The following is a 12,935-nucleotide window of genomic DNA, read 5'->3' on the forward strand; positions in this document are numbered from 1 at the left end:
ACATTCCCTAAAGTAGGGTTTGAAGAAGTTATGTTTTATATTCATATATCTAGTAAATGTCTAAGGCAGAACTCAGACCTAGTTCTGGATCTGGGTTCAGCACTCTTTTCTCAACACCATAATTTTTAGGATGATTTCTGAGAATAAATAGTTGCTGGGAACTCTTACTCTGAGTAAAGTGCTTGGGTTTCATAATACCTATTTTGGCTACTCAGAGCCCTTTTGTTTGCTTACCTATAGGTTCCCAATTATGTTCTGGAGAGTTGTTGTTGCTGCATAAGTGACCTATGGATAATTGAAGCATTACTCCATGTCATATGGTCATCAGCATGTCTTTTCCCTTTAACTTTCAAGATCATAACTTCACCTCCAAATGATGGCCAAACAGAAAAGTATATCCCAAAAGAATGAGGGTTCTTTAGAAAGCTAACCAGTGAAAATAGCATCTACCAAGTTAGACACAAATGAAGGGCTGGAAATTTGCAAGCTGTCATTCAACCCTAGCTATATATAGAACTTGCTACCATGCAGTGTGTATTTAAAGATTGTGGTAAGTGTTGAAATGTGTCCAGAAATGTGACTTAGTTTTATGATTCATAGATGTCACGCAGATGAATCTTCTTAGCTATATTTTAAACAATGTATATCAAGGTCCAGTTTTATAGAATTTGAAAGATAAATAACAAGAGAAGAAATATGTGCACATATGAAGAAAAGTAGCATCTATTATGCCTCAGAATGTGAAATAATGTGAAAGCAATCGCCATGTAGTCAATTCACCAATGTTCTTCATGGGACAAAGAAATACATCATTTTGTTTTCTTTGGCTATTTGAGCAAAGTACAAAGAATTCAGCTATGTGCTTATACTAAGTAAAATTGATTTTTAAAACAGAAAGATGAAATTAGTATTGAAATATTAAAAGTGTTCATCAGTTTTAAGGTGACCTAGACTTCCCTCTAGCTTAATGGAATATGTTGGTTTTAGATACTGTCCCCTCTGGGACGAATCAGTGAAGCAGTAAGTGATCTCACTAAAGCTATCCAACTGCAGCCATCAGCACGACTCTATCGACACAGGGGGACCTTGCATTTCATATCAGAGGTGAGTTGTTTTTGCTTTGGGACATTTTCCACTATAGTAAGAAAGATTTCACTTTCCCTTTGCCTTAGAAAACTGTTGATGATAATGATATGGGGGAAGGGTGCAGGTGTAGGTCTGACTGTTTTGCAGCTTTGCAATGGAAAGCATTTTTGAAAACAGCTTCTTTTTCACAATAATATCCTGTGGGAAAATGCGAAGGGCCTGTAATTTACTTCTTTCTTTGGTGGCCTGTACTTACTGACTGGTTGGATTAGGATAAGAAAAGTAAGAAGCAGAAGAAAACTTGGAGCAGAAGTTGTATTTTCACTTCTCTTACAGATATTATTATGGATGCATATCAGCAGCATCAGTATTTAACTTTTAGCTGTGATTCTGAGTCTGGACCAAGTATTATAATGTGACTGTGGCTTCTCCATGAGGATTATAGTAACAATTTGAACAGTTCCTTGGAGTTTATAGCAAGAAGATTTGCCCTTTCAGTAGTTTTTGATGGAGCCAAAACAGAGGGTTCATGTTGGGGGAAAATGGAAGATAAGAATTGACTGGTGAAATAGCCAAGTCATGAAAAATACTTTGGAATAATCTCAGTTTTATAATTGAGATAAAGAGTAGTTGAGCCTTTGTGACGGATTTTTCCTTTCCAACATTTCTTAAGAAAATCATAAACATCTTGGTGAATGAAATAGAAACTTTGAAGTGAGTCCTAAAACCAGATGCCTGTGTTTAGTAACAAAATGAATTAGAATTTTGTTTCAACAAAGAATCCTTTTCATTTTTCAATAATTTCCCTTCCCTTCTTGTAGGACTATGCAACAGCCCATGAAGACTTTCAGCAGTCTTTAGAACTGAACAAAAATCAAGCTATAGCTATGCTGTACAAAGGCTTAACTTTCTTTCACAGAGGCCTTTTAAAGGTAAAAATATTGTAAAACTTACCTTTGAGTAAAAGACACTCATTTTATTTGGAAAATAAATTGTATTGATATCTTTGGTTTTTACAACAGTCCTTTGCAGATGGAACCAGAACAGTAGGTTCATGTTGTAGTTCAATATAGGGAGGGTTCACACCTCCCCCACGAATTTAGCCCTCTCTTATAACAAAGAAAAACAGTTAAGCAAAATTGTGAACATTTGACCGTTGGACATTTGACTGCGTCGTAACAGTGTATGCAACATTGCTCACCTGTGGTCTCCTACTTTGCATCCAGTAGGAGGGAGATGTGTTTAATCATCAGTTCTACAGAACCAAAATTGATATTTCAACAACCTCAGAAGTCAACTTCTTTCAGTGTTCTTGTTAATCATTATTCTAGTTTTTGTCTAAAAATTGTTCTCCTGGTTCAGCTACATTTTGCATCAGTTCATATAAATCTTCCTGTATTTCTTGGGGTTCCTAGTAATCATCATTTCTTAGTAGCAAACCATAGTCCATTATGTTTACATGCTACAATTTGTTCAGCCATTCCTCAACTACTCTGCATACTCCTTGATTTCCAGATTCTTGCTGTCAGAAAAATTGCTACTCTGATTACAGAGTATGGGAATGGGAAACTTTATTTCTGAAGGATACTAATTCTTTTTTATTTTTGTATGGGTATAAATAAATGAGATAGGTCAGTGACTTCTTTTAAGGTAAAGTGAATTTTAAAATTTTGTTATAAAAAGTTTGCTTTAGTTCAGCAGTCAGAAAACTGTATAAAAATCATTCTTAGTTTGCAGGCAGTACAAAAAGAGGCAGAGGCCCAGATTTGGCCTGCAGACTGTAATTTACTGACTCTTGCTGTAGTTAATGCATTGAATCTCATTAATATGTTTCGACTGTTTAAAAACAACAACAAAACCCTTTAAAGCCAGTTAATAAATTAAGGGTAATTTTAATATGGAAAGTTTGGTTTCAAATAAAATGTATGTTGTATGTGTAGCCCTGGGAAAAAGTCCTACTCTGATTCCTCATTGTGGCGTGGGGGTGATCCTTGGGTCTGGAAGAATATGACAGCAAGGCTTAAGCTCTGGCCTGATTTACTTTGCTATAAAGACTTCATGCCTGGTCCTGGCAGCAGACTGTGTGCTTTCTGAGGATCATTATAATGAAGAGTAGAGAAGCACGTCACCAGCAGGCCAGCCAATAGGCAATGAATTCTTTGACCATGACCACCTGTTATACAAGGAAATATAAAAGGGCTCTCAGTTCTACGTGCATTCTTGTACTTTGTTGGCAGAGTAGGAGAACAAGAGAGGAGGAGTGGCAGAAGGTACTAAGAATGATAGAATTTTTAAGCACTTTGTAAAAATAATCTTAATTATTCATTCTCAAAATGTAAGATACTTGTCTAATAACCAACAAATTGATACTGCTAGTCGACCCAAATCATATCCTCACTGATCTTTTTATTATAAACAAAATCAGAAGGTTTATGCCTTCTGTAATTGTAGCTAAATAGAAGAATGTTTCCATAGGCCCTTCTTGGAGTAGCAGCTGAAGGAGTTAACAGAGTTGGGTTTTCTTTTTTGTCCTGAAGCAACAAGAAACATTTCTGGAAACACTTGATTATCTTATGCTGCATTGCTCATGGTAGGTACCTGCAAAAAACTGCCAAAAGACTACTGTGAAGAAGATTGCAGCTCACGTTCTAATATCTGTTGCAAAAAACAAGGACAAATTATATCAACAACTCCTAAGACCTCCAAATGAATATACTTCAGCATGCAGTGACTTGAGTGTAGAAGTGAGCTTAGGGAAAGACAGTGAAAAACCTTTGAAATTTGGAGTAAGAGACTGGAAGTCCGAGGCTCATAAACTTTGTAGAAATTTCACATTTTTTTTAATCACGAAAACGTACCTTTGTTTGCCAAGTCATGAATAACATCATAAAATATGAAACTATCTTAGTGGATAGGAAACAACTGGCTACAAATCATAGGATCATAGATGTGTCATCTGTCTAGCCCTCTTACTTCCCAAATGAGGACAGTGAGGCCCAGAGATGTTAAATAAATGAACCCAAGTTCACATATGCCATAAATGACAAGAATCGAAACTATGTTCTCTGATTCCGAATCTAGTGCGCCTTCCACTGCACGGTGACAGATGAGTCGTTTTGAAATCAGCTGTCCAAACTTTTAAAATCAAAATCAAATCAGAAGAAAGGATAAAAATGAGAATCTTTGTTGGACAATTAAAACTGCTCCATCCCGGCCTTTTGAAACTACTGACCTCTAGCACAATGCTACCCACATCCAGAGAAAGAACTATGGAGTCTGAATGCAGGTCGAAGCACACTGTTTTCTCTTTGTTTTTTCTTTCTCATGGTTTTCCCCTTTTGTTCTGGTTCTTCTTTCACAACATGACTAATGTGGAAATATGTTTAATGTGATTGTATGTGTATAGCCTGTATCAGATTGCATGCTGTTTTGGGGAGGGGGGGAAATTTCGAACTCAAAATCTTGTAAAAGTGAATGTTGGAAACTAAAAATAAATAATCTGAAAAAAACTATTGACATCTAAAAATGGGAAATATACAAACAATAGAAATTGGCACAGACTTTCAACATTGTTTAAGGAAATCTAATCAGTGTATAGTAATAATGACAACTGTGGAGCCAAACATACATAGAAAATGCATTACTTGACAAATGCTTGATATCCTTTTCAAAGAAAGAGATGGAAGCCAAAATTAATACTAATTTGGAATATTCACTTATTTTTACAATTTTAGAGAAGAATGGTGGAAGAATTTGGGGATCATTCACCCAGCCAAATGGATCTATAATCTCTTTGATAGGAATGTTTCTTTCAGCAAGGCAAATATCAACCTCTTCATGTGACTCTTGTCTTCCCATAAAGTAGACACAGGGAATCCAATCGGTGTTCTGGAGGCCTTCCTCAGTTTTTCCTAATATCATGAGGATACCGATAAAGTCTTTGAACTGTCCACATGTTGCACTATGAACGCTATCATTTCATAAAATACACAGAAGCAGTAAAAGAAAAAATAATTTTATTGAAAGCTTGGTGAGAGTTCCAGTTAAGCTAGATTATCTTAAGAACATTTAAAGGTCAAGCTGGGACAACAAACAAAAAGTAGAAAAGTTCTCAGGATTTCTGTTACAAAGTCTTTTCTTCTTCATTGACAGTGGAGCTCACCACATTTGAACTCTACCATCATTGTCCTTGATTTGTTATGTGAATATGTAGAAATTATATTTAAAAAAAAAAAAAACCAGAGGTAGTACAGTGGATAGAGCACTGGCCTTGAAGTCAGGAGGACCTGAGTTCAAATGTGAGTTCAGACACTTGATACTTCTTAGCTGTGTGACCCTGGACAAGTCACTTAACCCTGATTGCCTCACCAAAAAGCAAAATAAAAAATAAAAAATAAACCAAAGATAGGAAGAGCAAGCAAACCAGGGCCAGGTATACATAGACAAAGAAAATCGGCTTGAGACCATGAAATCTTAAGCATGTCACGGTATTGGTTTTCAAGACAGGTGGAAAAAAGGTAGAATGTTAAAAACTTGGAAAAATTACATATGTTATTACTATTGTAAACAGGCAGCTGAAAACAATATTAACAACCAACCCATATGTCTACTTTCCCAACACTACAAAATTTTTGAAAAAAACCTGCATCGAGGGCATTTCAGCTGGCCTCAGTTTCCTCATCTGTGACTTCCAAGTACTCTCCCAGCTAGCTCTAAATCCATATTCCTTTATGTGTGAAAAAGGAACTTCCAGGCTTTCACAAACGATCTTTAGTTTCATAATTGACTAAAAAGTAAGATTGCAAGATACTACTGTGATCATTATTAATATGTTAAAAAGCTTTTGATTCAGTAAAGCAAAGTATAGCCCGAAAGACTTTATTCTAACAAGGTTTCTTCCTTGTGTAATGTAAGGTAAAAGAATCACTTGATCCTATAAGAGAGATGACTTTCTGTGATCTTCTGATTATTGATAGAAAATTAGGCATAAACAGGGAGATACATGCTTGCTGAAGGTGTTTGGCAGTTGGCAGTGTCATGGAGGGTGTCCAATGCAGGGTCATTCTTAGGAAGGATTCCATCTAAATGGTGAGTTCCTTCAGATAGTCCTTTTGCAAATGACATTGTACTGATTGTATCAAGCTCCAGATCTAATTTACGAAGCTACACAAAATGTTCTAGGTCTTAATATAGTCAGCACAATGTTACTCACAAATAAGAGCATCTGGAGGACCTTTCCAGCTATAGGGAATACTTCTTCTATTTGGACCCTGCATTTGGACGTGCTCCAATGGCGAGCATATGGTTGCCTGTCTATTGCCTTGTTTTTTATTAATTAGAGAGTCATCAAATAATGTTATCTTTGTTATTACACCTTTCAAGGAATTTTGTATGACTTTAAAAGGTAGGAATAATACCTAACATTTATGTAGCATTTTAAGGGTAACATAGCACTTTACATATTGTCTAAAATGTTCATGGGAACCTCTTGTTGGAAGAGAGTCTTTAAGTTGACTTTTTGTTCTGCTGAATTGAATTTCAACCAGCAATAAGCACAGTGAAATCTTGTCTTACTGCTTTTTTAAAAGTCAGTTGTGGGGGCAACTAGGTGGCAAAGTGGATAAAGCTTTGGCCTTGGAGTCAGGAGGACCTGAGTTCAAATCTGGCCTCAGACACTTGACACTTACTAGCTGTGTCTGGGGCGGCAAGCCAAATAACCCTGATTGCCTCACCCAAAAAAAAAAAAAAAGTCAGTTGTGGAATCATAAAGATGTGATCTCCTGTAGAATATAGCTTTTTTTTTGTCCTCACCTGAAATTTTATTAGTTTAAAGAATTCCTGGTATAGAAACTCTCTTCATCTTTACAAATTTGCAACTAATCTGTAATAAATAGTCTTAGATCATTGTTTAGGGGTACTAAAAAGGTAAATGATAGTTCTTGGTTATACAACCAGATCTCAGCTCATTGATATCCTAACTCCTAAGTTTTTCTTTATATTCATTTTACCGTACTGCTTCTTGTGTGTACATTATTCACTCAGCATTTTTTAAGAGATGGGAAAGGAGGTACGTGGTTGAATAATTATTGATTTTTTTCGGTCACTTTTTTTTTTTTTGGTAATAATAAGATGCAAGATTTTTCCCAAGCCTTTATTATCTCCTCGATCAGATACCTAGATTAAGAATCATGTCACTTTCAACACTGTGGGTATCCTTTGTCTACACCACTTGACCTTCATGTCTGTTTCTTTTGTGCTTTTCTCCAGCCTCATGGGACATCAGGAACTGTGATGTCACAATCTAAATGTGCCCGTTATTGATGGAGAAAAGCTCTTGTTACAGGACTCTTGACAGATCTTTTCTATTTATTATTTGTGATTCTCCTCATAGTTTCATCTTTAAATGTCCTCAGGGTTATTATAATTAGCGAATTCTAGAAACTTCTTCTGCCCTTCAACACACTGAATTCTAGTTTTCCCTCTTTATGTTATATTACCATGCTCTTATTCCTGAGTAAGGATTCAAACTTTCAAAGAGAAGGGAACACGTATTAAGTATCCAATATATGCCAGGCACCGTGTTAAGTGCTGTACAAATATTATCTCATTTGAGCCTAATCCCCTCAGATACTCTTAGTAGCTCTCAAGTAAGCTTGTGTAACTTGTCCTATGCCTGCTCTGTTGCTTAAGAAAAACTGTTAAAGCATTTTATTGAAGCAAGTGTACTATGAATAGTCTTCCCCACCCACTTCCCTGTAAAGAATTTTTTAAAATTCCAAATACTAAGATTTTGTTAAAAGCTTAGAAATATTTAAAACAATCTAAGCAAGTGAAGAATTCTGTTTGGGGTTTTGTTTTTTGGGGGGTTTTTTGTTTGTTTTTGTTTTTTTTTTGTCACAGTAAAATGACTGACAAGGAATTAGCAGAATCAAGATCAGGGCTTTTCTGCCTCTGCCTCCTCACATCTGGCAGACACAAAATGAGAGCTGGTGCAAGTATTGCAGATGGGTATAGTTTGCAATGAAGGTGCCGCTTATAGTACTGGATTGCTTGATTGGATAACTAGAAGTACTGTATTAATCATTTATTTAGAATTTAAGTAACCTGAAGTGAAGCAGGCTGTCAGAATTTTCAGGTTCTCAGTTCATGAAGATGTTCCAACAAACATGACATAAAAGTGTTAATATAAACCATTGCGTTTTCACGGCAGTTCTCTAAGAGAAGATTATAGCTCTGTGTAAAATAGCTCATCTGTTTGGCATGCCTGTGAAATATGGAATGGGAGAGACTGAGTCATTGGCAAAGTAAAAGCTACACAAATTAATTCAGATTCTCCATCTAATTGAATATATTGTCTCTCTTGTGAATTTTAGAATCTATGTATTATATGGACCAATGAGTTTATTACCTTCATATTCTCAAGATAGTTCCTTTAGGTCCAAATTGAATTAAAAATGAATCCCAACAGATGACTTGTAAAATGGTGACAACAAAAATGCACTGAAACTTCGGGTATAGCATTAAGTAGAATTGAGGTGATGTGTTATATTAAAAATTTCACAAATGTCCAAAGTAACAGAACCAAATAATGTCAGAAAATGCCTAGGTTGTACTGAGAAAAAAGTCACAAATTAAAATTCCAATTGAACCCCACCGGGCTTAGTTTTTATTTAGAATAATCCGAAATTGCCTGTTCCAAGCCATATCCCTGAAATGTTCCCATTAGCTAACTAGAATTGCTTATAATTTTATAATCCACTTCTGTCTCTTCTCTTGGTAATGTTAGATAGCCTCAGAATGAGCTAGGGGGGATTCTGTTCATCTGTCACTTAGTAGGGCAGATGATAATTTATTTTTGTGATGATGAATGGATTTGGTGCTCTCTGATTGTTGGTCAACTCTAGTTGCCTTTTTGTTTCTACTAGGTTTCAAATCCTGCCTCTCCTATGTCCTCTCCTGTTTTGATAAAGGGAGATGGAGAAAAATACAAGTTGTTCAAGCAATGACTTGAAAGGAAAAACAAAAACCCCACACTTTTAAAAGCAAAAGAGAAATCTGACATGGATGCTTTAGAAAGTCAAAGACTTAACTAGCATGAGTGGCAGATAGGAAAGAGGAAATGGATGGAACAAAGCAGAATGTAGCTGACTTTCAGCCTCTAGAAGTTGGTAATCTTTCAAGGCAATAAGCAGAACATTTTGGTGTCCAGGAAAGAAGTCTAATTATGGTGGTTTTTAAAAAATTTGTAAAATAGAAGATTTTTTTTAACTTTTTATGTCCCTGCTGAACTACAAATCTGAATTCATTTGGATTAGCAAATAAGTAGGCATGTTTTTTTCCCCTGTTAATTAGACTTCTAAAAAGCATTCTTTTTAAAAACAAGCTCTTTTGCCTGCTCTATCCAATAAAGATGATCCCCATAAGAAAGTAAAGAGGGAACGTGAAGAAAGGACTTTTTTAAAAAGTGAAATTGTTGTGGTTTGGGAAAAATACTTGGCAGGTTATTAGAAGAAACATGGTCCTGAGTAATCTTCTCCTAAATATATTCACCAGGTGTGATTTTATACACATTTAGGATTTTTGAAGTGAAATTCTTTTAATTAAAAATACTGAAGATTATATAATGCAAGAACAGATGTTCTTGTCAAAGCTTATTTTTTTCTTTGTGGGTGGAAGTGTATACATGTGTAAAATGTCTTCATAATTAATTTTCTGTTTCAGTGCATAATGGAGGCATGGGTTAAGATAATTGATTTCCTCTCTTCCATCTAGCATTTAATAATGTCACAGGATAGGTTGCTTGTTATTAACTTTTACAATATGCCATAAATCCAATGGCACATGTTACTAATAGGTTATATATAGCCAGATAATATTTGCATAATGATGCTAGAACACAGTGTGTGCTCCCGAAAATAGCATGCCAGAGAATGGATGCCCTCTGCCTTTTGAAGCACTGAAGTCACTCCAAGAGAAATGTATCAATTTGTTTTACTGATAGCAATTTTGCAAACTTTTCCAAACTTAGGTGGATTAACATTTAATTTTGCTACTCCTTTGCCTTTCTGGCACGTTTAAATCCTCTGGGGTTCATAGCCTGGGGTTAGTTCTCCTTCATTTATGAAGGCTTTCATTTAGACTTAATTTTTTTTCTCCTGTAACTTAGTTGATTTGGGGTTAACTAGGTGATGCATTGGATGGAATGCTGGACCTGGAGTCAGGAAGACCTGAATTCAGATTTGGTCTCAGATAACTTAGTAAGTGTGTGACCTGTGCAAATCACTTAACCTCTCTCTGCTTGCCTTAGTTTTCCCATCTGTAAAATGGTGATGATAATAGTACCACCTGCCTTCCAGAGTTGTCGTGAGAATCAAAGGAGACCATAATTGTAAAGAGCTTAGCACAGTGCCTGGCACATAGTAAATGTTATATAAATGTTAGCTGTTGTTATTATTATTAGCTGTTATTATTAGTTCTTCCCATTATTAGTGTGTTGAACCAATTCAGTGTCTTAATGGTTATCATACATAGTCTACAGGATACAATATCTAGTTAAGAAGACCGGATCTGAATTCTTCCCTGGGTGTTTGCTGGCTCTGTGACCCCCAGCCATTTGCTTAGCCATTCTTAGTCTCAGTGTCCTCACCTGTAGAGTGGAGATTGTAATAGCACCTACCTTACGAGGTTGTTTGGGGGATAAAATGAGATGGATATAAAGTTCTTTGCACACCATAAAGATTTATATAAATAGCAGCTGCTACCCTCTTATCATTTGTAGTGTGTCCTTAGCATGGCATCATTGTGGGAAGCTCACAGATTAAGAAACTCCCTCTCCCAAGCTCCCTTGCTTATTCTTATTATAAGCTCTTCATGCTTATTCTGAGGCCAGGTCTCCATGTACTGTATCACTAGTTGTAATTTCCTAAATCTTTTTTCAAGTATTACCATTGGTATTTTGTCATTATTCATCACAGAATTTTAAATTCTGTGATCTATGAACTCAGTGAAGTAGGTGGCAGTATTTTTCCCACTTTTCAGAGTAGAGTAACAAATTTAAAGAATTTTTTATTCTTTCCGTTGAGTTAGTGGGAAAACTACTTCCTTTTGATTCATGTAGTATTGAGTGTCCTTTCTGGCTGACTTGTTGCAGCCCCTCCCCCCACCTTCTTGGGAAGTCTATTCTAAAGGAACTGCAAAAAGTCATGCATGACATATATGTATCTTTATATTTTTAAAGTCTTCATATGTCAGTGAAACACAAAATAGAATTACACAAAATTTTTTTAAAAAATGTTTTTTATAGGAAGCTATTGAGTCTTTCAAAGAAGCCTTGAAACAGAAAGCTGATTTTATTGATGCGTATAAAAGTCTTGGTCAAGCCTACAGGTGAGTGAACTTCATTGGGGCTGATTTGAATGCCATCCAAAATGATAGGAACATTTTAAAGAAGCTTTTAACATTAGATTGGGGTAAGAAGCCATGGTTGGTGAGGAAAAAATACCATTTTCTCCCATGTATGAGAAGGCCCAAAACTTTCCTGAGTCTAGTGCCCCTGCCTGCAAAGGGAACCTAAAAAGCAAAATTAGTTGCAAAAAACGAATTTTAGACACTTTACTGTGGAGTCTGTTCAGTGCCAAAAGACTACTGTAAACACATACTTGATGTTGCCAAATATAAACTGTTTAAGGAAGAATTTTTAGATGAGTTTTCTAACCATGTTATAGAAAATGCATGTAAACCAGATCCTGGAATTAGGAGAAGTCAAGAAACAAGAGAAAAAGGAGAATTAAAAAAAAAAAAAGGAGAGGTGGAGGGCAAAGAGCAAGCGAAAAGAAAACATTATTACAAAAGGCTACGATAGCAAAAATTCCTAGAACAAAGAAAAATATGCAGAAAGAATGTGTGACCTTGTAAATTTAAAATTAGACTTAAAGAAGTAGCAAAGTTTCTTTCGTCCTAAATTCTCCTGCAGTAGTAATATAAAAATAGTAGACTGCCTTTCTCTATGGTATTTCATTGTTCTGTCCAAAGCAGCTCGTTCTTTTGTTTTTTTAGATTGCTAATAAATGGGGGGAAATCTGCCGTGCTAATGCATGAAACAGATTTAGTTAAATAAAAAAAATTGGTTATATAAAAAATTAGATTGGTTATTCTGAATTACATGGATATATGAATGTGTTAAAGGATTGTAATACAATTTAATCTTTTTTTCATATAGCCACTTTTTTTTATTAAACTAAATCTGTTTCATGCATTAGCATGACAGATTCCCCTGTTTATTAGACTTTAGTAAAATCTTTAAAAAAAAAAACTAAACCAAAACCTAAGCAGTTTTGTATAGAATAGTGAAATGCCTAAGATAAAGGCAGCCTACCATTTTACTGACAATATAACTCAACTGAAACTGTTTTCTCCAAGGTTACCAAAATTCTATTAGCTGCTTAATCAGATACAGTTTCCCCCACACCTCTCCGCCCCAATCCTTAGCTACACCTCTCCACCCCAATCCTTAGCCTTCTTAACCCCTCTGCAGCATTTGCCACTATTGACTAGCATCTTCTGCTAGATAACTTGCTTTCCTCTGTTTGACATTGCTCTCTCCTGGTCTTTCTCCTATCTGCTGGGCTGCTCCTCTTCAGTCTCCTTTGCTGGGTAATCAGCCTTACCTCATGCTCTGTGTTCATGGGCCTCCTCTTATTTATTTAAAAAAAAAAAGCATTTTCATTGATATATTTCATTTTGCATCACCTACATTTCTACCATGTCCTTCCTTTCCATCCTTCCTAGAGAGTTATTCCTTAAAATAAAGTATGAAGAAAAAAAAGAAAAAATTTCCATAACACTAAGCA

General features: G+C 35.7%; 1 protein-coding gene across 1 annotated transcript; it reads left to right on the plus strand.

The window, feature by feature from the left end:
* Window positions 1–531: 531 nt before the first annotated feature.
* Window positions 532–11,472, plus strand: LOC114041848 (tetratricopeptide repeat protein 13-like; the record flags this gene model as incomplete). The annotated part of the gene is made up of 4 exons (XM_027860482.1): window positions 532–550; window positions 988–1,104; window positions 1,908–2,018; window positions 11,390–11,472. Coding segments are annotated over 4 exons (330 nt in total), but the record flags the coding sequence as incomplete, so codon positions are not given.
* Window positions 11,473–12,935: the final 1,463 nt, after the last annotated feature.

Source organism: Vombatus ursinus, unplaced genomic scaffold (assembly GCF_900497805.2).
Source record: "Vombatus ursinus unplaced genomic scaffold, bare-nosed wombat genome assembly UNPS02014196.1, whole genome shotgun sequence".
NCBI lineage: Eukaryota > Metazoa > Chordata > Mammalia > Diprotodontia > Vombatidae > Vombatus > Vombatus ursinus.